We start from the raw sequence: 27,771 nt of genomic DNA, 5'->3' as shown, positions 1-27,771 counted from the left end.
TGAGCAGCCTATGGCACTGAGTGCAATTGTGCTCTTATGTCTCTGCTCCTGAGTGGATGTAGTCGCAAGGCTATACAAAGTTTTGATAACGTTTTGTGTCGGGCCGAAACGTACAGAAATACCGTTGTTTGCCGTTGTGTATTGAACCGAACAGGGCGTATCGAACGGTTCGGTAAATACCAAATACCGTTGCATCCCTAATATCTATCTATCTATCTATCTATCTATCTATCTATCTATCTATCTATCTATCTATCTATCTATCTATCTATCTATCTATCTATCTATCTATCTATCTATCTATCTATAATATATATCATAATTTGGTTGATGAAAGATCCTTGATCATTTCCATACACTCTGTGGTGTCTCTGTGTTCACAGCGGAAAGCCATAGAACGTTTCTGCAGTGAGGTGAAGCGCCTGTGTCACGCGGAGAGGAGGAAGGACTTTGTGTCCGAGGCTTACCTGCTCACTCTGGGCAAATTCATCAACATGTTTGCAGTGCTGGATGAACTGAAAAACATGAAGTGTAGCGTCAAGAATGATCATTCTGCCTACAAAAGGTAATGCGCCGAAATGTTGTCAAACCCACACAAACATCACCAAGACCAGAGTGTCCTGGAATATGTCATGTTTTGGTCTTGTTAGTGCGATCTTGGCTACAACACTGGTAACTTCTTTTACTCCTCTGCTTTTCTCCAGGGCTGCTCAGTTCCTGAGGAAGATGGCCGACCCTCAGTCCATCCAGGAATCCCAGAATCTCTCCATGTTTTTAGCCAACCACAACAGGATCACTCAGGTTGGTCTGCTACTGCCATTTGATACAGGGCTGTTTTCTCTGAAAAGTGCAAAAGTGCCACAGTTTTTTTACTTGATTTTACTTTGGCAATGGATGTCAAGAGCCCTTTGCAAGGGCTGGGTGTTAAATGGCTAAATACATAATAAACACACAAACACAGTGACACACAAATAATTCAATCAATTCCGGTTGTGTCTATTATTTTCATACAGAGCAGGAACTGAGACTCTAGCACAAGTGGTCATACTAGACAGTCAGGTTTAATTTTGATGCTAAGTGTGCCATTAATCTACCTAACCTAAACTAACCTGAACTAATACTGTAGACCAGTGCATCTCAATTATTTTCTGTATGCCCCCCTTATGATGAAGAAAACATATCATTTGTCTATATAAATGTTATAAGTACACCTCTGCATAACACTGTATGATTATCAACATTAAAGAAAACAAAATATTGATCAACCTACAACAAAGAATAAATTAATTAACTTTGTGGATTTGGATATTAACAATTTGTGGATGTGGATGTGCAATTACACTTTATTGTACTATGGCAAAAACGGCATGTCCCTGGGGTCACACGCCCCACTATTTGAGAAGGACTGCTGTAGACCAAGCTAAGTCACTTGAACTATCACGAGATTGTCAAGGCTGTGGTTTTTTATTTATCAGTGATGATGCAGTGAGACATAGTGGACATAAAGTGTACTGCACAAACAGTATGTAGAAAGTTGCTAGTTTGCAAGGCCTGTCCCCGTGTTTGTGTGTGTGTGGTCCATGAAAGCTCATTTAAAACTGTCTTTATCTGGCTGGTTGTCACCCAGTCATATCAGAGTTTCTTGTTAAAGCAAAAGTGAGAGAGTCATGTCTGGCATTTGTATGGATGGATGGATGAATGACGTTTTGCTGCCACTGACCTGTTGTCCCCTCTCTGTCTCTATGTAGTGCCTGCATCAACAGTTGGAGGTGATTCCTGGCTACGAGGAACTTCTGGCTGACATCGTCAACATCTGTGTGGACTATTATGAGAACAAGATGTATTTGACACCTAGTGAAAAACACATGCTGCTTAAGGTACACACATTTGACATCTTACCTTATGTCACCTTATGTCACAGATAATGCAATAGTGTGATGTCTCAGTCACTAGTTGTTTGTCATTCTAAAACAAATCTCTTGCTACTTATCAGGTGATGGGCTTTGGTTTGTACCTGATGGATGGAAACGTGAGTAATATCTACAAACTGGATGCCAAAAAGAGGATCAACCTGAGCAAGATTGACAAGTTCTTCAAAGTAAGGCGTCTGAGTATCTCATTTATCCAGGAAATGCTAATCTGAAGGGCTTGAGATGATCTTTCCAATGCTTTTCAGCTTCAGGTGGTGCCACTCTTTGGGGATATGCAGATTGAGTTGTCGCGCTACATTGAGACAAGTGCCCACTATGAAGAAAACAAATCCAAGTAAGAGAACTCATGCATCCAGCCATCTGTATATCCAATTTCAAAAATTGTCCCCCAAAACCAGAAATTCTGGACCATTGTGCCATCTGCTCCAAACTCCCCTCCTCAACCATCTGCCTTCTCCATTCTGTACCCAGGTGGACGTGCACCCAGAGCAGCATCTCACCACAGTACAACCTGTGCGAGCAGATGGTGCAGATCAGGGAGGACCATATCCGTTTCATCTCGGAGCTGGCACGCTACAGCAACAGCGAGGTGGTGACAGGCTCAGGCCTGGACAGCCAGAAGTCTGACGAGGAGTACAGGGAGCTGTTCGACCTGGCTCTGAGGGGACTGCAGCTGCTGTCCAAGTGGAGCACTCACGTCATGGAAGTTGTAAGTAGAGCAAAGGATAGATAGTGTGGAAGGTTTGTGGCTTTGCCAATGATCGTTGGCGTGTTGGTTTACTACTATACCTCTCTGCTCTCTCTTGTCCAGTATTCGTGGAAACTGGTCCATCCCACAGATAAATTCTGCAACAAAGACTGTCCTGGCACAGCGGAGGAATATGAACGGGCCACACGCTACAATTACACCAGTGAAGAGAAATTTGCCCTGGTGGAGGTCATTGCCATGATCAAAGGACTACAGGTAAAACACTGACCCCAACTCGCTGTCCCTTAGTGATGTTCTAAACAGCTGGTGGTCAGACTTTAGTAGTGTAAGCAGTAAATATTGTTTACCCTAACATTGAGTAACTAGTCATCATCATTTAGTGTCCAACTGACCTCTGTATGTTTTTGGACTGTGTGTTTACCCAGAGAAAATCCCCTTGAACAAACTCCACACAGAAAAGCCCTGGTCAAACCAGGATTTTGGCCCAGTGACGTTCTTGCTGTGAGGCAACAGTGCTAGCCACTATTTCACCATGTGGCGAAACAAGCCATCAATCGATCAATCAATCAATCAGATTTATTTATATAGCACATTTAAATATGACTTGCATCAACCAAAGTGCTTTACAAAGACCGGTGGGAAGCATACATATAACATATAACAAATAAAACAGAAGCAGACCATACAAAAACACAAAATAAAGCAGACCATACAAATACACAATAGAGAAAACATACATAAGCATACATATAACATATAACAAATAAAACGGAGGCAGACCATACACAAACACAACATAAATCAGACCATACAAATACACGATAGAGACAACAGTACAAGCAGGGCTCAGGTCAAGAGAAATCGGGAAACGCTAGAGAGAAAAGGTGTGTTTTGAGCTGGGATTTAAAGGAGTCAACTGAAGGGGCGAATCTGATGGAGGTCGGGATGCTGTTCCACAGTTTGGGGGCTGCGACAGCAAAGGCACGGTAGCCTTGAGATTGGCCTTCAGCTCCGTCAGTAACCCCTGTGTGGCCAATCTAAGGGACCTAACATTAGAGTAGGAGAAGAGGAGGTCTGAGATGAAGGGGGTCTTTTCCATTAATGGCTTTGAACGTTAAAAGAAGGACTTTGTAATGGACCGGAAGCCAGTGGAGGGAGGCTAGGACAGGGGTAATGTGGTCTCGTTTCCTTGTGCCTGTTAGCAGTCTAGCGGTTGCATTTAGGACTAGCTGCAGGGGGGACAGGGATGATTCAGTGTTGCAGTAGTCTAGTCGTGATGTGATGAGAGCATGAATTACCCTTTCAAGATCTTGTGGGGTGAGTAGGGTCTTAATCTTTGCAATGTTTCTGAGTTGAAAAAAGCTGGCTTTCACCACTGCGTTTATCTGCCTGTCAAACCGGAGCTCTGAGTCAAAAATGACACCCAGGTTCCTAGCATGGGGCCTCGCGAGAGTGGAGAGGGTGCCTAGGCTGCTGGAGATGGTACTGACTGAGTTTGGGGGACCAAAGAGGACAATCTCACACTTGCTTTCATTAAGTTGGAAAAAGTTGTGTGCCATCCAGGACTTAATTTCACCAAGGCGCGACATGAGACTGTCGATCTTGGACTGGTCGTTTGGTTTCAGAGGGTGATAAAGCTGTGTATTGTCTGCGTAACTATGAAAGGAGACATTGTACTTCTGAATAATTAAACCAAGGGGGAGCATGTACAGAGAAAACAAAATGGGGCCCAGAATGGAGCCTTGTGGGACCCCGCAGGACAGGGGGGCAGAGGGGGAGAAACAGTTGGCGATGTTAACAGAAAAGGATCTACTGGCGAGGTAAGAGGTGAACCAGGATAGAGCAGTGCCTCTAAGACCGACCCCATGTTGGAGACGACCGAGTAGGATAGTATGGTCAATGGTGTCAAACGCTGCACTGAGGTAAAGCAGCATGAGGACAGCACATTGACGATCATCTGCGGCAAGGAGCAGGTCATTAGACACTTTCAGCAGGGCTGATTCGGTGCTGTGCCCCGCCCTAAACCCTGGCTGGAATTTATCCAGGATGTTGTTCTGTGTGAGGTAGGGGGACAGTTGGGAGAGAATGACCTTTTCTAGAATTTTTGACATGAATGGGAGTTTAGAAATTGGCCTGTAATTACTGAGCTGGTGGAGTCGAGGTTTGTTTTTTTCAGTAGGGGCTGGACCACTGCATGTTTGAAGCAGGATGGGACGGTACCAGTGGCTAGGGAGCTGTTAATGATGGAGGATGGTGGGACCAGTTGTGACAAGGACATATTGTTGTTAAAGAGATTGAAGCAGGCCAGGGAAGAGGAGCAGTTGAGGGAGACAGTAGGGTTTAGTGTGGGGGGGAGATGTTACTTCTTATGTCCTCAACTCAAAAGAAATCTCAAAGAAATGTCTCGCACTGTGTTGGGGATGCGTCCAGGGCGGCACTGGAGGGGTGGGACTGATAATGGAGTTGATTGTGCTTAATAGGGTCCTAGGATTGTGAGAGTTGTTGATGAGAGTAGAGAAGAATGGAACTCTCGCTGCCTTAACAGCTTCCTGGTATTTCATGCGACTGTCCCTGAGCATTTTGAGTGAGATCTGGAGTTTGTCGTGTCTCCATTTTCTCTCAGCTCTCCTCCTGTATTCTCTCCTCTGGGTTCTGGTGGTGTCATTTAGCCAAGGTTCACCTCTAGACTTAGATCTTTTTGCTGCTGCATGTTGTGGAGATTTGTTTATTAGGTGAGCCGACAAAGGATGGAATTTCTGGAGTCAGAGATGAGTTAAGTTTATTGGAAGTAGCTCAGATCTGAGGAAAACTGAGACGATGCTGAACATGAACAAGTAGATGTTAACAGTTAGGCATCCTCTGTCAGTCTGTATGTGAGTCCCAAAGTTAGGATAATTAGAAGGCTTTGGAGGCCTTTCTCTGCTGATATATAGAGCTGACCTTCAGGAGGACTGCATAGTTGAGCTATTAGTCCTCTGCCTCAGTCAGTTTAGGCACAGTGAAAATATAAAGAGGCGAATTCTGTAGACAAATGACCGGTGTCAACCACATCACTGTTGCTTTGACTTGTCAGTAAATCTCCCATGTATTGTTTTCAGAATGTCGGAGCTCAGACACTTATAGGAAATGTTCGTTTTAAATGAATAAATGCCAAGAAATATTAATTAAAGCACAAAAATGTTAAAAGTTAAAATCATGTTGTGGATTTAGGAAAGGGTTACATTGTAATTTTTTCAGTACATTTTGACTTGCAAAGCTTCGTTTTTTATCCTTCTTTTAATTGAATGCCTGTTTGTGCACATATCTCTGCACCAAAGACACTTCGGCTGATTTACTGAAGTGCTTATGAAGGTATTTTTTGAAGTTCATCTTGTGAACGACTCCACAATCTGCAGACATGTTATTCAAGTAGAATATTAATGCAGCATTAGGAATTTAGATACTGATGCAGAGTCAAGAACAATCATAAAATGTATTCAGAAAGCAGGGACCAAGCACAATGACCAGTAGAGATGCGAGGTCCTGTGCCGTCACACACTTTGCACAACCCTTGCAATGTCGGTGAACTTATCCATGTTTCATCTGTTGGACCCTTTGGATTTTTTTTCAAACTCTTCTTAAAATCCATTCATCCAGCTTGTTTATTTTTTTATTTTTTTTATTTTTTAAAGCCCTGCTAAGCTCGATGATGCTTTGCTAGAGATGTTCAGTTCAACTTAAGTTTAATGTTTAATGCTCACGGTGCACAGTGTGCAGAATTTATAACTAGAAGAAGGTGAAAAGTTTCCTTTAATCTCACTTTAAGATGCTCACGAGCAAGCAAAGAAGCCAGTCAGGGTCCAGTAACCAGATGCATTTTGAAAATGAAATCCTTCAGGGCAAATGCACTGAGAATAGACTTTAAAGTGAAGAAAGGAGCTTTATTGTGTCTTGGAGTTAAACTTTAAATAAAAATAATATTAATATAAAAATGATTTGCATATTCATGGATTCTAGACTTTTAAGGACATATGAAGTGGTAGATATGGTTTTAAGAATATGACATCAATCTTTCTCTGGGCAGGTTATATTTTCATATGGATTATATTGTCTTCAGTCAAGATCATAATAACATGATCATGATTTCAATCTTTTCAAGTTTATTTTTCCCAAATAACTACTTTATACTGGATTGAGAGTCAGTAGTCCTTACAACCAATGCATTATTATTATTATTACTACTATTATTATTATTATTACAACAACAACAACAACAATAATGATTATGATATTAATAATAATAATAATAATAATAATAATAATAATAATAATAATAATAATAATAACAATAACAATAACAATAACAATAATAATGATAATGATCATGATGATGATGATGATGTTGCTGTGTAACATCCTGTGCAGGTTCTGATGGGCCGTATGGAGTCGGTGTTTAACCAGGCCATCAGGAATACCATCTACGCTGCGCTGCAAGACTTTGCCCAGATGACTCTTCGAGAACCTCTGCGCCAGGCTGTTCGCAAGAAGAAGAACGTTCTCATTAGGTACTCGCAAATGAAGATTATCTGATACATAACATATAATCCTCTGGCTTTTGTGTTTTTGTTTCGGGGCCCTTAAAGCACAACCATGCCTCCTCTTTAGTGTTCTCCAGGCCATTCGAAAGACTGTCTGTGACTGGGAAGGGGCGAGGGAGCCTCCAAACGACCCCTGTCTGAGGGGAGAGAAGGATCCGAAAGGTGGATTTGATATCAAAGTCCCCCGCAGAGCTGTAGGTCCCTCCAGCACTCAGGTAAGTCAGTGGCCTGTAGTCAATGTAGTTTTCAGATTGTTTTCAGAAAAAGAAGGCCAGCATCTCTAAAATGCTGTTAAAGGGATAGTTCAGTATGGTAGTCATACAAGGTCAGCATCTTGCATAGACCTACAGTCGACTCAGCTCTGTGTGCTTCTTGTTTTGGAGACAAACGGCACACAAGGGTTTTTGATAAAGTGCTGTCTGTGTAATAATGTGTTATTATTTGAACTTAAATGTGTTATTTTGTGACTTTGGTGTTTGACATCCTTTTTTTTGGATTATTCTGACTTATGCTACACAAACTTACCCAATGAGGCAGCAGGAGACCAGCAGCTCCCGTGTTTTAGATAAAAGTACTGATTTTCTCTGTGGGCATTAGTGCAAAATGAGTGACACAGACTTCAGTTTCTTGTTGAAAAAGGCTGTGTAATGGTCAGAAGAGTTTATCTTTAAGATGTATCCTTAAGATATCATATCCCTCAAGATTATTTCATGGCTTTTTAGGTTGGTGTCTCCTGACATGAAATCTTTTTACAGTAATTGGGAACAAATGAAAGAAAGTACTGTTAACAAGAATTAAAAAATGCTTCTTTTTCCTCTTATTTAATAAGTGCTAGTGCTGCTTATAAAAATTCAAGTAGATGTCCAGCATTAAAACAAGCTCACCTATTGCATTGCAATTGAGGTAATTATTTACTCAATCAAGAGTAGAACAACTAAAATTGTAAATATATACATTTTTTTTTTAAAAAGGTGCAGGACTTGTTGCTGGTTGTTTTGTTACAGCTTTATCATTTGTGCTAAATGAAGTCTGGTGACTTTGCATGCATCCTTACATACACAGCTCCATTCATCCACTTGTAAACAAAGTGATTCAAAGAAGCATTTTCCCATCTGTGCAGAGATTTCCTTGGAAGGCAAGAACTTCACTACTGCAAAGATAAATTGTGACATAGATATGAATTACTCAGAGTTTGCCATCTGGTTAAAACACACATATATACAGTAAGCAACAGCAACAAGCAACTCTGGCTTAGGTGGATTTTATAGACAGGAGCAGAATAAGAGACGTGCAAACTCGTACTTGACTGACCAATCTTTTCGCTCTCAACTATCTAATCTAAATTATTCTCTTTTTTTTCTTTTAATGTTGATGAAATTGGACCAATTATTTCCTTAAACCATCTCCTCACCAACCCACAAACCACCTTCAAAAGATCAAAACAGTGTTTTAACCTGTACTGGTAAATGAGTAATGTCAATATTAGAGGTTTTTGATTTTTCCTCTTTTTAACTCTGCAGCTGTACATGGTACGCACCATGCTGGAGTCACTGATAGCAGATAAGAGTGGGTCTAAGAAGACTCTCCGCAGCAGTCTGGACGGACCCATCGTTGTGGCCATAGAGGACTTCCACAAACACTCCTTCTTCTTCACGCACCTGCTCAACTTCAGCGGTGAGTGAACTGACATGGAAACATTTTTACACACACTTTTTCACTTGTATTGTAGATCCATAGAAATTTCAGGTCAAGGCAGAATCACAAACAGCTCACCGCACATGGATTTACAGTCTGTTCAGCAGGGGACACAATGAGTGAGGAAAAACCCCTTATACAGGGAGAAAAATTGGGAGAAAACTCAGGAAGAGCCAGGCAAACAGACATGCAGTGGGTGTCATGTACGGACACAACTTCAGCAGATTATAAACATATACAATTTACAAAGAATATAAACGTACAAATCACAGAATGTAAAATGTAGAAAATAGTGGAGACTGATGTGGAGTAGAAGCTAACAGACGAGAGGCAGATGGCCACAATAACAGTATAATCAACCAGTATTAATATTAATATCAATGAAGATGACATGAACACAAGGCCTTGGGTGGTTCACATTTATAGGTCCATACTTGGGAAATGGGAACACAGTGGTGCAGGTTTTGCCAGATTGTGGTCTCATCTGAAGAGTTTGGCAACCCAAGATGCTGCCAAGCAGAACAAAAACCACTTACCACTGTGGAGATCTGGAAGTAGACAGACCACAAATTAATACAATAGAATTTAGAAGAGTGTAGAATATTAAATAATCGCAATAGTTGATCAAAGATGGGGGGGTGAGAGGAGTCTGAAACTCCTTTCTGCCTGAGGACCTGAGAGAGTGACAGAGACTTAACCTTGGAAACAAAGCACAGACAACATGGGTTGGAGAAAAGCAGTCACCAGATGAATTAACAGGTCATTTAAGGCTACGTTTACATGATGACGGTCTGAACAGATGACGCGAAAGTGGCGCCACGTCTTCACTTTTTATTCTGCGTTTTCGGTAGGAAATCTGCGTGCATACAGTGACTCAAAAGTGTGTGGAATTTGATTGGGTATTCATGCCAATCTGCGAGGTGGTGCTGTGATACACTCTCACACAACACCGCCATGTCTGAGTAAATGTGTATATATCCTGTACATTTCGTGGAAAGACTGTAATTTTATTAGCGCTGCCAGAGCAGCTTGAAGGTCCGACACATGGAAATAATCTGACATGTTTGTTTATTTCCCCGTACTGGCGCATGTATGTGACGTAAACACGCACGCGACGTAAGCAGATCTGAGCAGAGTTTTGCGTCTTGGCAGTGTAGACGGAAACACTACAAACGGAGCGTATATCCACTATGGAGGGTGGTTTCAGATTTTTGCGTTTTTAAGCCCCAAAAACGCAGTCACTGTCTAAACGAAAGGCACTTCCGATAAAATACTTTGTTGTATTTACTTGCAAGCGTCGTACAGTCGGCAGAGTAACCTAGACTACTAGTTGCAGTGATTGAAATGTAAGTGAATCCCTTCCCCTGTCTCTTTGCCCTGCTGTCATCCAGAGGCTCTGCAGCAGTGCTGTGATCTCTCCCAGCTCTGGTTCAGAGAGTTCTTCCTGGAGCTGACCATGGGCCGCAGAATCCAGTTCCCCATTGAGATGTCCATGCCCTGGATCCTCACCGACCACATCCTTGAAACCAAGGAACCCTCCATGATGGAGTAAGACATAAATCTTTCACAGCAAAAATCAGAGCTCGTTGTAGCTTCAGAAATTCTTACTGTCCTTTTCCCTCCTGCAGATATGTGCTCTATCCTCTTGACTTGTATAATGACAGTGGATACTATGCACTCACGAAGTTCAAGAAGCAGTTCCTTTATGATGAAATTGAAGCTGAGGTAATGCCACTTACATGCATTTTGTCTTTTAAGAAATAAAGTGCATCATCTTTACGTCATTAAATTATATCTTGCTTCTTGTTTTTAGGTAAACCTCTGCTTTGATCAGTTTGTCTACAAGCTTGCAGATCAGATATTCGCCTACTACAAAGCGATGGCTGGGAGGTAGGCAACAAAAAACAAAAAAAAAATGAATCGTCCAAACTTTTTGAATTTTGTATATATTTTGTAAGTTTGTATATAAATCATATAATCTGTGTTCCACAGTGTCCTCCTAGACAAGCGATTCAGAGCAGAGTGTAAAAACTATGGCGTGATAATTCCTTACCCTCCATCAAACCGCTATGAGACGCTGCTCAAACAGAGACATGTACAGGTAACGGAGCAATGACAATAACACTGCCATTGAGTGAGAATGGAGGAATGAATGGTTGAATATATTCAGATAAATCAAAAGAAAAGCATTAGAAAATGTATAAATGAAGGTAAGATTAGTATTCGCAACATCACAACAAAATTGATAGTTATGGAACTTATTGAGCCCAACACTTTCTTTACAATATGCCTTTAACTTTAAATGTTAAACAACATTTTTGAAGTTTTCCGCCATTTGTACCATTTACATATACTACTCCTTTTATATAAACTACTACTACTTGCTTTACACTGTGGTTATATCACCTCTCTCCTGTTTATGTACATATGCATGGGTCAGGCATATTTTGTTTTTTTATAAAATATACCAAACTTAGTTTGCATGTAAAGTGGCGTACGCCTTCTTTTGTGCATATGTAAGCTTAATAAATGAGACCCCAGATCTTTAAATGTGGGTTTTTAGAAAAATGCAGAGTGTGTTAGTTTTTCTCTGTTGCTCTTTTTTGCCAAGGATAAACAACGGCGTTGAGCAGCACAAGGTGCATAACCATAATTGTGCTCTTAGTATTTACAATATTGTGTTTTTCTCAAACATTTCCTCCTGCATCTTGCAGCTGCTTGGTCGCTCCATTGACCTAAACCGCCTGATCACCCAGAGGATCTCTGCAGCGATGTACAAGTCTCTGGACCATGCAATCAGCCGCTTTGAAAGCGAGGACCTCACCTCCATTGTGGTAAGATCACACTGGGATATGAAACAAGAAACCCTCAGTTTTCTGTGTCAAAGCCTCACCATTCTCGACTTCCTTATAACGCTCCTACGTGTCTCCTGGTCAGGAGTTGGAATGGCTGTTGGAGATCAACAGACTAACCCACAGGCTCCTGTGCAAACACATGACTCTGGACAGCTTTGACGCCATGTTTCGCGAGGCCAACCACAACGTCTCCGCTCCCTACGGACGAATCACGCTCCACGTCTTCTGGGAGCTGAACTTTGATTTCCTCCCTAACTACTGTTACAATGGGTCCACAAATCGGTTAGTTCAATGACCTGTATATTAACGGAGATACTTTTTTCTTTAAACCCTGTTTCTTCTTCTTCTTTGGGTCTTTTAACATTTTCTTTCTCTCTTTTCAGCTTTGTACGTACAGCCATTCCCTTCACCCAAGAGCCACAAAGAGACAAGCCAGCTAACGTGCAGCCTTACTACCTGTACGGGTCTAAGGTATAGTGATTCACACATTACATTTACATTTACATGGTGAACAATGGTTTACAACTGAATAACATGACCAAAGTACAGAAGACGAGCTTAAATAAAGAACTTATTTAAGCGACAGTCAGCAATGCAAAATAAACAAGACTTAAATAATGCTTGCTGGAGTTTGCAATGACTCTGGCCTAACCAGCCAATCATAGACCAGGACAGGGAGTACACAACAGCGGTTCAAGACAAAATAACAAGAAATGTGACAAAGAGTCCACCTGTAGACATGAAATTAATCAAAAATGTCCCCTCTAACTAATTACTCATGTAGTGTGAATGCACGAGGACTTGAAGAGCCCAGATTACAACACAAGACGTTCTGCAGTGTGAAATACACAACAATACACAACCCTGAAAGTCATGTGGTGTGAACTTTGTTTCAGGGCATCAGAGGTGTGAAGCCTCATTTATACATGACGCGAAAAATTAGCAGAGCAAATGAATGGAGGAAATAGGTGGATTTCATGAAGCTGTTGATATAATTGAGGATGAACAAAAGAAACAGAGGTAGTCAGGGTGTCAGTTGAACTAGGCATGAAAGCAGCACAGACCATATTCACCTTGCGGAATTAAATATGCTTTCAGCAAGAGAAAGTTCGACAGGTTCACGGAAGGTTTAGAGCAACGCTTTTCTCCTGTCTATTTCTGTCAGTTCACACACTTTAAAGTGTCAGAGTATCAGGCATTACGGGGGGGGGGTTGTTAAGGAAGACATGAGTCCTCCAGAGCTTCTTGAAGATAGAGGACGCTCTTATCTGTAGTGTTCATAACGCCAGATGAGTGTGTGGCTGAAGAACAAGCTTAAGCCTGTCTGACTGGGTCAGAAGACGAGTGAAGACAAAGAAGCAGCTCAGTAGGAACACATCAATGACTTGAGTAAAGCTCATACAGTAGCTCGTGTTGTGAGCTCTCCAGATTTGTGATATGATCACTGCCGTGTCAGTTTTTGACGATAATATGTCTGTCAATCACTCATCATGTCATCCTTATCTGCTTTCCTCTAAATGGCAATGTACTGTTCCTTTCAAATTTGACATCATGTGCCATTGAAGATGTGAATCTAGCAATTGAGACATGAACTTCTCAGGAAGTTTACTGCTGTTATAAATTAAGTGAGAAGTTGGTTCATTTTCTTGTGGATTACTTGAAGACTTTCCACCTCTCATCTAAGAGGTACAACAACACCTCTGTTCTTACCACCATAGCCTAACACTGTTCCTCTGTATCTTCCTCTCTCCACAGCCTCTGAACATTGCCTACTCCCACATATACAGCTCCTACAGAAACTTTGTCGGCCCGCCTCACTTCAAGACCATCTGCCGTCTTCTTGGTTACCAAGGCATTGCTGTTGTGATGGAAGAGCTCCTTAAGATTGTCAAGAGCCTGGTATTAATCTTCATATCCTAAGAAAGCGTGTCTCCCTCCCGCTCAGTGCTCAATGCTCATTGTCATTCTCACTACATGTTTTTCTCATATCTTCTTTGCGCCATCTCTTACCCCTCTTCACTTTACAGTTACAGGGAACCATCCTGCAGTATGTGAAAACTCTGATAGAAGTCATGCCCAAGATCTGTCGCCTGCCGCGTCACGAGTATGGTTCCCCAGGTGAGATTCTTGTCGCTGCTGTGAAGCACTGCATTTAGTGCATGTGGTGTTATAGTATCTGCAGGATTGACAACACAGGGTTTCATCATGTTTTGAGTGTTTATTTGCTTGGACTTATCATTGCCTCCATACATCTTCTACATCTACAGCAATTCACATTGCTGCTTAAAACCAGGGGTGTTCTACCATTGTTTCCCCTATTAGGTGAGTCTAATATAGGAGGTTTTCTGAAGAAGACCCTGAAATGGATGACTCAAAAGTATAATTTAAACTGTAGAACGTTACTGTATATACAGTGCATCCGGAAAGTATTCACAGCACTTCACCTTTTCCACATTTTGTTATGTTACAGCCTTATTTCAAAATTGATTAAATTCATTTTTTTCCTCAAAATTCTACACACAACACCCCATGATGACAATGTGAATATGTTTTTTTTTACATTTTTGCAAATTTATTAAAAATAAAAAAAACCTGAGAAATCACATGTACAAGTATTCACAGGTTTTGCTCAATACTTTGTTAATGCACCTTTGGCAGCAATTACAGCCTTGAGTCTTTAGCACCTCTCAAGCTCCATCAGGTTGGATGGGAAGTGTTCGTGCACAGCCATTTTCAGATCTCTCCAGAGATGTTCAATTGGATTCAAGTCTGGGCTCTGGCTGGGCAACTCTGTCCCCTGAGTTCTCTACCGGGTTTACTGTGGGTGATCTTATAGTCCAGCAGTTAATGATCCTCCTATCGTTTGTGGTGAGAGCCTGGTGTTTGGACCAAAAAATGTGCTGTGACTATAGCTGCAACTAACGATTATTTTCATAACCAATTAATCGAGAAATCGTTTGGTCCATAAAATGTCAGAAAACTTGAAAGAATGTTGATCAGTGTCAAACCTGGAAATGATGATGTTCTCAAATGTCTTTTACTCAAATTATTGTGTTTTAATGATTTCTTTGTTATATGGAGCAAAGAAAAAAGGACATATTCACAAGAAGCTAAAACAATAGTTTACAATTAATTTAGTAATCAAGCAATTGTTTCAGCTCTAGTCGTGACATTCTTAAGTGTGGCTGCAGTATTGTATCATGCCTGTATTTGTTTGTTTCATTCCAGGTATCTTGGAGTTCTTTCACCATCAGCTCAAGGACATAATTGAATATGCTGAGCTGAAGACTGACGTCTTCCAGAGCTTAAGGGAAGTGGGAAACGCAATCCTCTTCTGCTTGCTCATTGAACAAGCTCTGGTAAGATGTTTTCCTTTTGCAACTTGTCCATTTGTCATTATTATGACACTCTTGTTCCTGTTTAATTCAGCTCCCTGATCAGTGAGCAGGGCCTCTAATGTGCAGCTGAGTGTCATGTTTTTATGTGGGTGAGCAACAACCTGGGTGGCCTGAAGGTGTCTGTTTAATTTATAGTCTTGATCGCGCCTCTAAATGAAATGTCTGGGACATAAACTGTCAGGCCCCCAGTCTGCCTGCCCCCAAGTGTCTTTGATCTTTGATGTCTTTTTCTGAAATACAACTCTATCTTTCATTTCACGCTGGCAACTACCTCAGGTGGTAAGGATTTAGGTCTTGTCTTTAGTATCAGAATGACACAGAGAGGAAGAAAAGCTTATTTTCTTTATCTCTTGTTGGTTTAGGCTGCTGTGTTTCTGTTTTTTTATTTTTATTCTGTTTCTCACCATGTTAGTCTGACACACACAGTTTCACCTCCGATCAACCATGGAAGCATAAGGATGGATTGAAGAGATTCAGTTCAGTTTTACACAAATACAAATTAGAAACAAATATTTTAATTGACAAACTTCAAAGAAAAACACACATTTTGGCTGCTGCATGACAGAATCTTCACATCCTTGTCTTCCATGGAAGAAGAGATGACACATTTTTAGTTGGGTGTTGGTTCAGTTTTTTGTACATGACTCTTCTGGGCTCTTTGTGATGCATGTCTGTCATCTCTGTCTGACTGCACTGAACCCTGTGTGTGTAGTGTGTGTGCAGTGTGCATGTGTTTGCTTGTGTGTTACTTTAATCATTGCATGGCTCTCCCTTCTCATTCATCACCCTTTAGCCGAGCTTTCAAGATGCTGCATCTCAGCCTTTTAGTTTGATTTGTAGCTTGTTTGTCTCAACTAACAATCGCCACAAAGACCATTAACCTCAGTAAGCTGGACACGTGTGAGTTATCTCACTCTCTCCCTCAACCTCACACAACTAAAATCCACTCTAGCCCTTCATCTGGATGGATGAGAGATTAATAAGAGGGTAAACTCGACCTGTTGTTGCTAAACCAGATTAAATGGGGTGTTGTACTTGGAGGGTGATAAATTATAATCCTGCTAATGTCATCATCTCCATGACACACTCTTAAGTAAACACAAATTAAGCAACTTAGTCCTTCAGTACTTGGTGATTTTATTTAAGTACAATTTCCTGATTGTATGAATTATTCTTTTTATTATTATGCCAGAATTATATACGAAAAAAACAATCCCACAATGCCCACAATGGACGAACATTGATACATAGGTTCAACAACACATTTGAAAAAGAAGAGTGAGGTAAAATGATATTCACCAGTAATAGAAACTACACAATAAATTACACATTTTATACACTGTACCTTTTAAGTCGTAAGATCATTTTAGAGGATATCGTAAAAGCTTGAGGTCTACACATATCCGCATCACTCCATGGTTACCTGCATGCTTGGTAACTTCGTTCACAGAACACCCGCACCAATGTCCTTGAGGAGAATAATCTGTGTTTTATGTTCAATCTTAGTCACAGGAGGAAGTGTGCGATTTGCTACACGCTGCGCCTTTCCAGAACATTCTGCCTCGAGTCTACATCAAAGGTACATAATCACATTACTCACACACAGTGCCTATTGGTTACGGTGTAATTTTTCTGCAATATGTACATGTCCGCACTGTGTGTGTGTCACAGAGGGCGAGCGTCTGGAGGTGAGGATGAAAAGGCTGGAGGCCAAGTACGCCCCTCTCCACCTTGTGCCTCTCATTGAGAGGTTGGGAACCCCACAAGTAAGTTAAATGCAGTGCTGTCTTTGGGGAGAGCTGCCAGACAAAAAAGCAGATAGATGATGAAACAGTTCTGAACCATTAAATCATGTATTTTCACACCTCCATGCCTGGTGACAGTCCAGTGCCCAGGGGCATTACTTCTCTGGGCCGTTTGCTTGTACATATGTACATCTGTTCCCTTCTAGGAGATATGACATGTCAAGAATGCCTTTGATGGAATTGTTTCCATTTTGGGACAAATGATAATCTGGAGTCAAAGATTAAGGTTGCCGAGGCTTTAAAAAAAACACTTTTCTGCTTTGTATAATGCATTATCTTCAGAACGCCTCCCGAGAAACCTTTTGAATTTGGCACTTATCCTCACAGATGAACGGCTGTGCCTCACGAAACATGTTTTAGATCAAGTTAGTAAGTTAAATGAGTCTGGGATAGAAATTGCTAGGGGAGCAAATCGCCAGAGACGCCATGATACGATATTTAAGTCAAAATACCATATCCATCCATCCATTTTCCACCGCTTTATCCTCCACATGAGGGTCATGGGGGATGCTGTGCGAATCTCAGCTGACATAGGGCGATAGGTGGGGTACACCCTGGACAGAGCGCCAGTCTATGACAGGGACACATAAAGACAAACAACCATTCACTCACACCTACAGTCAATTAAGAGTGTCCAATTTACCTAATTTGCATGTTTTTGGACTGTGGGAGGAAACCGGACAACCTGGAGAAAACCCACGCACAATACGATATCATGATATCTGTTTGGAATTGTAACTGCATTTTGTCTGATATAAATATGAACATAAATATGAACATAAACATAAACAAAAAAAAATATTAATAAAAAATTAATTAAAAAATACTGAGTATTTGTGACACGCAACAGCTCTCATGAAAGTGGGCACTTGATACCATCTAGTGCAGCCGTCCCCAACCACCGGGCCGCTACCGGTCTGTGGGTCGTTTGGTACCGGGCCACACAGAAATAATAACTTGAATAAAAATAACATTATTTCCGTTTTATTTATTATCGGGGTCTGAACAATGTTTTATTTTGTAAAATGACCGGATTCCCTCCGTTACAACCGTCTATGACTCACTCTTGACGCATCCCAAGGGAGATCGCTGGCCAAAGTGTTTGCAGCGGGAGCCGCTGCAGCGATTTCTCTCAGAAAAGAGGTCACCGCTGCAGCACATTTCAGTGACAAGGAGTGAGTCGCAAAACTCGCTTACTTGTGCGACATTTTCAGGGTACACACCTCCACAAAAATAATAGATGAACTAATGGCCAGACCTCACCCACTCGCACTCGTTACTCTCTCTCTCCCGCCCGATCGATCGCGCTCTCGGCGCATACTGATTTTGATGAACAAACAAATGCTGAGTGCTGATCAATAGTTTTGTGCAAGCATTTTAAGATCCCGACTCTTGTTCCAAATATGACAGGCTTCATTCAGTGATTGAAACAAATATATCAACATTAATGAAACGTTTACAGCTGTTTTGTGTATCTTATTTTGAAGGCACATTTAAGCGTTACCATAGCGACCAGAGAGTGTTAGGGGACCAGTCCGTGAAAATATTTCCTGACATTAAACCGGTCCGTGGAGCAAAAAAGGCTGGGGACCGCTGATCTAGTGGACCGGACAGAAACATCTGTAACATCAGTTAAAAAATTCTATCTATCTGTCTCAAAATCTACATAATATCGCTCCTGCAAAATATTACAATACATATATACTTATATTAATCCCCCATCCCTTAACATAATTTTATCCTTCTTCTGTATCTTCATACTTTAACACTGTGGATTCTTTTTTTCCCATCTAGCAAATTGCCATTGCCCGTGAGGGAGACCTGCTGACCAAAGAACGCCTGTGCTGCGGCCTTTCCATGTTCGAGGTCATCCTGACGCGCATTCGCAGTTTCCTGCAGGACGCCGTGTGGCGTGGGCCACCGCCCACCAATGGCGTGATGCATGTCGATGAGTGTATGGAGTTCCACCGCCTGTGGAGTGCCATGCAGTTTGTCTACTGCATTCCTGTGGGAACACACGAGTTCACAGCAGAGTGAGTTGCACCTGGCTGCTGTTTGATCTGTTATCTGACATATCTGCGACCAAACATTAACATGTGATGTAGCTTACGATAATAGAAGTTGTAAGAATATAAAGTAAGTTTGGTTTCCAGTATATTAATATTGTTAAATAAGATATGATAAGAACAACTTGAGACTTCAAGAATGGACTGCTTTGCATGTTGCTACTTTCTCTGTCACCATAGCAACTAGAAAACAGGGCTGTTGTAGTTACTGCAAAAAAACAAAATGTCTCTAAATGGAGGTGATGGCATCCCCTTGTACAGTGGGTCACCACAGTAAATAGCTCTTTTTGTTTTATGCATCAGCTCAGAAATACAGGTTGGTTCGCTGAGGAGCTGTTGAATTTTGGCTGTCAGATTTTTCTCTGCCCCATACTCTTCATTATTCTTTTATGATTGAATTGTGTTCAGCTCAGTCATTCTGTGGCACATTTTCTCCTCTTCTGTGGCCAGAACAGCTGATCACCAAACATAGTCTGTATATAAAAATGGACGTAGTCTTCTGGTAGCAAAATAAACTTCCATTTTGTAACCTAAAGCTATGTCAGTCAGGTTTTTTGACACAGACATCATCTGTTCCTCCAAATCAGAACATAATTTACAAAATTTACATCATGCTCAATTGAAGAAGACCTAAAACTAGTGATTGAGACCATTAACACTCCTTTTTACCATAGACTTTCATTCGAAGGATGTTCAACAAGCAGAGTTGGTGTTGTTTGTTTAAGGGAATCGTGCAAGAAATTTTATTTTATTTGTAGAATAAGTTCCGGGAATGTATGTCACTTACAAGGAAACATAAAGACTGTGTTGAATGTGCTTTGCCCTCCAGGCAGTGCTTTGGCGACGGGCTGAACTGGGCCGGCTGCGCCATCATCGTGCTGCTGGGACAGCAGCGCCGTTTTGACCTCTTTGACTTCTGCTACCACCTGCTCAAAGTGCAAAGACAGGACGGCAAGGATGAGATCATCAAAAATGTGGTCTGTATAGCATAACATTTACATTAACCCACACACAATCATACTGTTTGATATCTGACTTGCTTTTCTTGCTTTGCGAGTGAAAAAACAACATCTGTTGTCCTTCACAGCCCCTGAAGAAGATGGCAGACCGCATTAGGAAGTACCAGATCCTCAACAATGAGATCTTCGCGATCCTGAACAAGTACATGAAGGCGGTGGAGACAGACAGTTCCACTGTGGAGCATGTTCGCTGTTTCCAGCCTCCTATACATCAATCCCTGGCTACAACCTGTTGAAAAAGACCCTTCACACCTAGTGCACACGCACACACACAGGCACACACACACGCACACACACACACACACACACACACACACACACACACACACACACACACACTCATAGCTGTGATACTAATTTCTTCTTGCTGGTTTTGTAGAAGTAAAGATGAGTGTGATGGCTCCCATGGGCTGTAAGAATCCAACGACAGATCCTCTGTAACTGCTCCTCTGTCTAAACTCTGACTCTCCTTGGATTCTTAAAACCCATAAGAACGGTCCAGACCAGATGTGGAAGTGCATATTCACACCTTTTCTTTTCATTTCACTCTCTGTGTGGCTCTCAAGATTCATGCATGCCTTCTCTTATCCGCTCTGCTGCACACCTGTGGAATGGGCCAGTGACACAAATGATTAAACGTGATGTGTACACACAATCTAAAGCCCTCATTGACTCCCTGTGTTAAAGGAACAGTCAATCGGAGTCAAAAACACAGACATTTCAGTGAGGAGCTAAGAGAAACGTTTAAATCTAACATTGTTTAAATAAGTTGCTAAATGATGAGACAGATTAACTGATTTCGTAAGTTATATAAAGTTATTTTAAGTGAAACATGGTGCTCTCGTGCTGATACAGCTACTAACATTACTAGCACAGGTTCAAGTACACCTGCTATCGTTATTATGTGAGCCCTCGACATGACTTGGCCATTCTTCAGACTCATTTGTACAATAACCTGATCTGACTGGGTTCATGATACATAAATGAAAATGCTTTGTAAGACATGAATTCACAAAGCCGTTTGATTTTATTTGCTTTTATTCACCCTTCAGTCTGGTTTCTTGCTTCTTCTCCTGCCACATTTTTATTTGGTACCACTTCCACTGTAAATTTCACTATTGAGCAAAGTGAAGTGTTGAGTGTTGTAATTGTTCTTGTTTTTTTTTTTTATTAATTATTAATATTTTTTATTTACACATCCTCGGTATGCTTGCCTCTCGACTATTGACTGGAAACCTCATCCTCTGTTTTTGTTTTTTCTGTTCGTCTGTTGGAAAGATTTTTATATTCTGTACATGAATACAGTGATATTATTTACAATTTGGAAATTACATCTTTATCTCGATACGTTTGCTTTTTTCAAGGGTAAAAAAAAGACAAAAACAAAAGAAACTAGAAGAAATACCTCTAGGCTGTATAAAGACAGTGCTGTACTCAATTAACCTGTTTTGAGTGTGAATGGGTGATTCTGTTTTAACAGACCTGTGAAACAAACTGCACATAAAGGAACAAAAAAAAGCATAACTAAAATGTCTATTATAATTAAAGGGCAGTTTCCTACTTATAGTCAGTATTTACTGGTAATTGATTTTTGTTTTAGGGCTAGCAAAGTTATTACAATATGCAAAAAATGGTCCCTATTTTTATTCATAAGAAGGAAAACAAATTAATTATGAATAGGTCACTTCCACCTAAACCCCTCTGATCTTTTTCTGCTTCGGTTTAAATGAAGATTTTTTTGTTTTGTTTTGTTTTGTTTTTTAAAAACGTCACTGTTTTTATTATATTTATTCAACTCTGACTTATTGTTCATTTAAAGGTTAATCTAGTAAAAACGAAGGTACAATGTATCAATCTTGAAACCTTAGCATGGCAAGTGTAATTTATTGTCATCAATGGCTCCATTTGTGACATGAGGCTTTGTTTATTATATTGTTGTACAAGTGACCATGTTTTCAAGTCCAAAAAAAAACAAACAAAAAAACAAAACAGAAAAGAGTATAACATGTACAACAATGGTCCTGCTAAGGATTTGGAATTATGTTGTATTTCCAAGAAATAAAAAAAAATGTTTAACTGAAACAATGTATTTACAATATTGGTTTTCAGTGGGTTCTACCTTTGAGTGCAGTATTAAAGTTGTCAACAGACTTGTCTCTTCAGGTTTTTCTCAGCCTTTCCTCTCGTAGATCATTTAATTAGATTTGTCTCCTTGTTGTCACTTGTAAACAGGGTCTTAGGTGCTGTTGAGGACACCAGGGACAGGTCAAAATCCTTCTCCAAGGAGATTATTATTATGTTCTTGGAGTTTGTTTGTTTGTGCGCAGCAAGGTGAGACTAGAGACATAAAAAACAACACAGAGACAAAAATGAAAGAAATCAAAATTGGATTGATTATCTGTAATATGTAAAATGTATTCAAATACAAGATTAGATTTAAACGCTATGATTGTGATGTGCTTACATTTTGTGCTTTCACTGGTAGCCTATGTGAAAAGCACAAAATAAGTTAAGATGAATTTAGTACCTACCCTCAGCTAACATACAGTTCATATACATTTATCAAATATACATAAGATATGATACACTTAGAGTCAGAAGGGTCTGATATAATGCAGAATACCAGAAGGGCAGGAACCGATGACAAGGAAGGGGGCGGGGCAGCGTCATGCAGACAAAATGCCGGATGCCTATTGGTCCTGCGTACATAAACGTACGTATGACGTTATTTTTGAAATTTCAGCGGTCAGACACAAACATTATTGTGTGTGTCACTGGGCGCTGCAGCCTTGTGGATACAACTTAACAATTCTGCATTATTCACGTAAACTGGCTGTAAAAATGTCGTTTTCAAGAGCCCCGCTGAAAAGGTTCAACGAGAACATGGGTGAGTGACGTCCACACATTGGTAACTAGTCGCATGTTAGTAACTGTTGGTTAAGGCAGTTGGCTGCTCAAGTATGTTAGCTGGCGTACGTATTGTCAGCAACAAACGCTAACGTGTCGTGTCCTTAAGTTTTAACAAGTAAATGTTAGCGGAGATAAGTCAAACAGCAAAGCCAATGTTGTCTAGATATATGAGCTAACAGACGTTAGCATTTTGTTTGTCGAAGTGACGCAGACTGTGCTAACATTGTGCGTGTGGCCGAAGGTTGTGCCCCTGCGCCGGGGTCCTATGAGATTAAACCCGGGGACCCTAAGGGAGCCGCGTCCTTTGAGAAGTCTGATCGATTCAGAGCTCTAAAGGCTGGTGGGTAAATCAAATTAGCACTTTAAGCAAATTAATTACGTTTATTTGCTTAAAACTCAATGTAATCGCTCTATTTTTTTTAGCTGCTGCTCTCCTGCCACCGCCATCTCCTTCCAGAAATCTCCTGGTGTCACCTGTCCGCAGGACTATGTCGGTTGATGGTCTTGTAAGTTGAATGTTACCTTAATAACCTGTAATAACTCCCCTCATACACCTGCTTCTGTCATAAAATCTTCCATCTGTGTGTCCCGTTAAAAACACAGGCGGAAGGGTCAAGTGTCAGGAAAGAGAAGAATGGCATGACCATGGAAAGGAAACAGCAGAAACTATTGGAGAAAGAGGTACTCTTCATCGTCTGTCAGTGTTGCCACTAAATGACAATATGACATGTTCTGTGAAAGCCAGTTCTTGTGACCCAGAGGAACTGCAATTCAAACTGACATGAACATACTGTAATGTGGGATTTAGACCCTTGATTTTGCCTCTGTACAGATTAGGTCCCTCATTCAGCAGCGAGGGGATCAGGATCGTAGGTTGCTTGCCCTGGAGGAAGACCTGAAGAGGGTGGAGGCCAAGCTGCTGGCCACAGTCAGGGAGAAGACGGGCCTCTCGTCCAGTGTTACCACTCTTGAGAGACAGCGGGCTGAGCTCAAGAGAGTCAATGAGTTTCTTAAAAACAAGGTGTGTTTAGCTTTGATGCTCTAGTGTATTTAGATACCTTGTTTTAGGAGCTAAAAGAAACATTTATGCATTCCTTTATACAAGTTATAATTGTAGAATGTTTTCTAGGTTTCTGCTGACACCACAAAAAAGAGAATCAATTCACTAACAATGGAGTTGATGGAGGCCAGGAACACTTTGGACGTTAAAAGTCGGGTATGTACATGTATGCACTCTTCTCATTATTCATTCAAAACCTTCACTCATAATTTATTCAGATCATTTCTAAGTAAGTGTAGGAGCACATTTGCAGCTACATTATTTTTTGCTAATGTATTAACTGTGTGTGTTCAGGAGTTAAGTGTCCTGCAGGTTAACACTGAGGGCCACCTGAAGGTGCTAGAAGCAGACCTCCAAGCTGCCACGGCTACTGCGACTGCTCTAAAAGGCAGAAACAAAGACATGGGTAAGTTTTCACATAATGATTCCATGGGAGACAAACAAACAGTAGCATGATAAGGAAAATTCGACGGATGTTTAAAAAGGCAACAACTGAAGCCAACATTCAACCAGAAACATTATAGGAACAATGCAATAAAATAAATCTATAATTGAAAATGTTCAGATGTTGAAAAATAATGGATTATAATCATGAAACACTAGATGGCAATCATACCATCAAAATGTCCCATCCCTAGCTGCATTTAACTGTCTTTTTCATTATCAATTAATCTGTTGATATAATGTATAATTTAAATTGATTTGAAACTGTTATAGAGGAGCTAAGAAATCAGAAACTGCTCACATTTAAGGAGACATAATAACACAAACTAACATACACAGTTATATTTAACATAAACCAATAGATTATCAAAATAATTGGTGATTCATTTAGTATTCAATCATTAATTGATGAGTTGTTGCAGCCCTAGTACAGCCTAACTAAACTAAAGTATTTTAACTTTTTTATAGAGGAACTCCATCAAGTGACAAAAATCCAGAATGAAGAGCTTGAGAATGAGAATACTAAGTTACATGGTGAGTTTGGTCATGTTGATAATATGTACACATTTTAACATTATTACTCATTTACTAGATGTTTTATCTTATTTCCTGCATACAATATGTAGCTTTTCAGGGTTTCCCCCAGAAAACCTGTTTTTGTAAAAAAAAAATGTTGTTATTGTAAGAAATGTATTAACAATACTTAAACACCAACTATAGTCTCACAAAAATATTCTATAGAAATAAATAATATAAATGTTTTCCACTCAAGTAAAATACTAATTAAGTAATCGGCCAGTGAATCTTAAAACAAGCCATGCAATGGTCACATTTAAAAGTAAAATAAATCAACATAAATAAAAAAGTGGTAGTGCCCCCTCATCTGCCTCATCTGGTGCAGACAGACGGCCCTTTTATTTCTGTGCACCGCCCCTGCGCTGTTCTCTTCTCCCTCTCCTGTGCTGTTCGTCACTTCTGCGAAGCAGACTGGATCATTTATCTATGTGTTTTATCCCCACATACAAATAATGATCTTTATAACGTGGATCGAGTACAGTTGCGATGAAGTGCAGGTGTTCCGAGTAGATCTTAGCACAAAGATTCTGTCACCAAGTTTTACTGAGTGCAGTTTTCATTGTTTTCACTCCGTGGTCTCAATATTTATATAGAAGACACATTAGTGCTGCAATTAAGGGAATAACGGATGCATCAGATGAGCTGATGTCTTTAGTCAACTGCTCAAAGAGAGCGAATGTTTTCTGGTGTGAAGTGAATGTTGCGTGGAGTTCATAATCTGCGGCGTATGCAGCCAAGCCTGTGTTTCAGACGCTGAATTATCGGTGCATCCCTAAATATAACATCTCTATTGACAAGAACAATGTAACCGTAATGATGACGTATTTGATGGTGTGAACTGGGTTTCAACCGGCACCTGTGCGCTGCGCCCCCATGTAATCGGCCCGCCGGGCTTATAATTCACTGGGGGAAACCCTGCGTTTGCTTGCTCCCACCCATCATTCTTTCATGTTTTCCAGTTGTGATTCGAGAGCTGAGGGAGGAGATCAGAATCTTGCAGGAATATCTGGATGCAGCCAATGACCAGATCCAGGTTAAAAAGAGTGAACATTTTTATTTTGTTGTCGGTCATTTTTTTGGAGGGTGTGCTTTACCTATTTTTGTTTGTAGGATCTTCGCTTGATGCTTCAAGAAAAGACACAAGAAAACTCTACAACTGGTTTTCAGCTGGAGAAACTCAAGTAAACGCATGCCTCATGGTTCCTCTAAGCGAGTTTCGCTCTCAACTGTATTCCATGATGCTCATTTGTCACTATTCCACAGGCAGCTGGAAACCACACTGGAGCAATGCAACACTGAGTTTGAAACCACTCGAGATCTGCTGAGGCATAAAGAGGATGAGGCACTGAAATTCCAGCTGGAGCTTCAGTTGTCTAAGGATGCATTATGGGAAGTGGAAAAGAGGCTGGAAAACCAAGAGCAGACGCTGAAGTCTGCACAAAAGTCATTGAGTGACATGGAGGAGCAGATAAAGTTAGCAAACCAAGAAGTGCTCAACTCTCAAGCAACAGTTCGCCTGCAGGAGGCAGAGCTTGCTAGACTGAGGGAGGTGCTCAGGCGGACGGAGAAGGAGCTGGATGAGAGGGTGGCACATCTTGAACAGCGATGTCTGTACTCTGAGGAGGAGAGGAGTATGTTCCCTAAGATCCTGTAAATATTATAATAATAAGTTGCACAAATAAATCTTATTGACATGTGATGCATGTTTTGTCTGTATTGTTTGGTTTTAGGCAAGACTCAGGAGGAGGGGCTGAGGAGAGTGCAGGAATTAAAGACAGAACTCAACCTGCTACAGGAGGTTAAACGAGATGAGGAGAAGAGAAAAATCCAGCTCCAGCTAGAACATGCCACTCTTAATGAGGAACTGACAAGAGAAAGGGTGACGCATACCTTTTCTCTAATCTGGCAAATGTCTTTCAGTTGGTGCAATGACTCTAAACCATGACTTGCTCATTCCCGTTTCCCACAGGCACTTGTGGACTCTCTGTCTGTGCTGGTGGAGCAGGAGAGGAAAGACACAGATGAACAGCTAAGACAGCTGAAGGAGGAGATGGAGGAGGTGCTGGGTGAGCTTGCTGTTATGGAGGAGCAAGAACAGAGGAGTCAAGAGGTGCAAGAGAAAAATCAGCAGCTGCAGGACGAAAACAATGAGCTGGAGAGACAATTGAGTTATGCTAGGGCACAGCTGGAGAGGTAAGTGTCCAAAGGCCAAATACACTCAGAAGGGTTTACAGAAAAGTAACCTTAGAGACTAACAATTTACACCTCAAAATATTTTCATCACAAAAATCAAGATTGAGTTTCCAATTAAAATGTTCAGCTAATTATATTTGCAAAACGCCCTTTTTGGATCCATAGATTTTGCCCGTGTTTTTAGCCCTGAGCAGCTGTGAACACATCCCAAAATACACAACACATCTCAAGTATAAACGAGAAAAATAACTGACAGGATGCCAGTCCATCACAGGTTTGACACATACACTGTGGGTCACTGTCTATTTCTGTGTATAAGCAATTTGAAGTTTGCACCCCAATTCCTTGAATATGAGGGCACCCAGTGTGCTTTGTGTGCTATATGGCAGTATATGAATGGGAAAAGGTGACAAGTGTGTACATGTGACTTGTGTCTGCAACTAACGATGACTCCATACCTTGAATGCATCTGTCTGTTAGACCAGTGGGTCCCAGACTTATTTGCTTTTCATACCCTATCATCACAGAGACTT

The 27,771-nt window shown here is 40.8% G+C and overlaps 2 protein-coding genes across 2 annotated transcripts in view; both read left to right on the top strand.

The window, feature by feature from the left end:
- The window catches only part of cyfip2 (cytoplasmic FMR1 interacting protein 2), a gene marked incomplete at its 3' end in the record, with an annotated part of 43,629 nt that extends 23,338 nt beyond the window's left edge, over positions 1-20,291 (top strand). Inside the window, exons 6-30 of the mRNA XM_083891718.1 lie at positions 384-565; positions 705-801; positions 1,749-1,877; positions 1,994-2,098; positions 2,177-2,265; positions 2,403-2,640; positions 2,743-2,895; positions 7,045-7,184; positions 7,285-7,432; positions 8,738-8,891; positions 10,304-10,460; positions 10,541-10,637; positions 10,726-10,802; positions 10,905-11,013; positions 11,627-11,746; positions 11,850-12,049; positions 12,151-12,238; positions 13,523-13,666; positions 13,795-13,885; positions 14,996-15,126; positions 16,672-16,744; positions 16,837-16,931; positions 18,765-19,003; positions 19,866-20,013; positions 20,124-20,291. Coding sequence (XP_083747844.1) covers positions 384-565; positions 705-801; positions 1,749-1,877; positions 1,994-2,098; positions 2,177-2,265; positions 2,403-2,640; positions 2,743-2,895; positions 7,045-7,184; positions 7,285-7,432; positions 8,738-8,891; positions 10,304-10,460; positions 10,541-10,637; positions 10,726-10,802; positions 10,905-11,013; positions 11,627-11,746; positions 11,850-12,049; positions 12,151-12,238; positions 13,523-13,666; positions 13,795-13,885; positions 14,996-15,126; positions 16,672-16,744; positions 16,837-16,931; positions 18,765-19,003; positions 19,866-20,013; positions 20,124-20,291 — 3,372 coding nt within the window. The remainder of the gene's footprint in view (positions 1-383; positions 566-704; positions 802-1,748; positions 1,878-1,993; positions 2,099-2,176; positions 2,266-2,402; positions 2,641-2,742; positions 2,896-7,044; positions 7,185-7,284; positions 7,433-8,737; positions 8,892-10,303; positions 10,461-10,540; positions 10,638-10,725; positions 10,803-10,904; positions 11,014-11,626; positions 11,747-11,849; positions 12,050-12,150; positions 12,239-13,522; positions 13,667-13,794; positions 13,886-14,995; positions 15,127-16,671; positions 16,745-16,836; positions 16,932-18,764; positions 19,004-19,865; positions 20,014-20,123) is intronic.
- A 2,605-nt stretch (positions 20,292-22,896) lies between these two features.
- hmmr (hyaluronan-mediated motility receptor (RHAMM)) overlaps positions 22,897-27,771 on the top strand; it is a gene marked incomplete at both ends in the record, with an annotated part of 44,604 nt that continues 39,729 nt past the window's right edge. The window contains 13 exons of the mRNA XM_083890826.1: positions 22,897-22,942; positions 23,207-23,305; positions 23,389-23,471; positions 23,569-23,646; positions 23,798-23,986; positions 24,095-24,181; positions 24,320-24,431; positions 24,938-25,003; positions 26,005-26,078; positions 26,156-26,226; positions 26,309-26,676; positions 26,776-26,924; positions 27,015-27,238. Of these exons, the coding sequence (XP_083746952.1) occupies positions 22,897-22,942; positions 23,207-23,305; positions 23,389-23,471; positions 23,569-23,646; positions 23,798-23,986; positions 24,095-24,181; positions 24,320-24,431; positions 24,938-25,003; positions 26,005-26,078; positions 26,156-26,226; positions 26,309-26,676; positions 26,776-26,924; positions 27,015-27,238 (1,646 nt within the window). The remainder of the gene's footprint in view (positions 22,943-23,206; positions 23,306-23,388; positions 23,472-23,568; positions 23,647-23,797; positions 23,987-24,094; positions 24,182-24,319; positions 24,432-24,937; positions 25,004-26,004; positions 26,079-26,155; positions 26,227-26,308; positions 26,677-26,775; positions 26,925-27,014; positions 27,239-27,771) is intronic.

The sequence above is a fragment of the Microchirus variegatus genome (genome assembly GCF_963457635.1).
Source record: "Microchirus variegatus genome assembly, chromosome: 6".
Classification (NCBI taxonomy): Eukaryota; Metazoa; Chordata; class Actinopteri; order Pleuronectiformes; family Soleidae; genus Microchirus; species Microchirus variegatus.
This window is presented reverse-complemented; position numbering and strand designations above follow the sequence as displayed.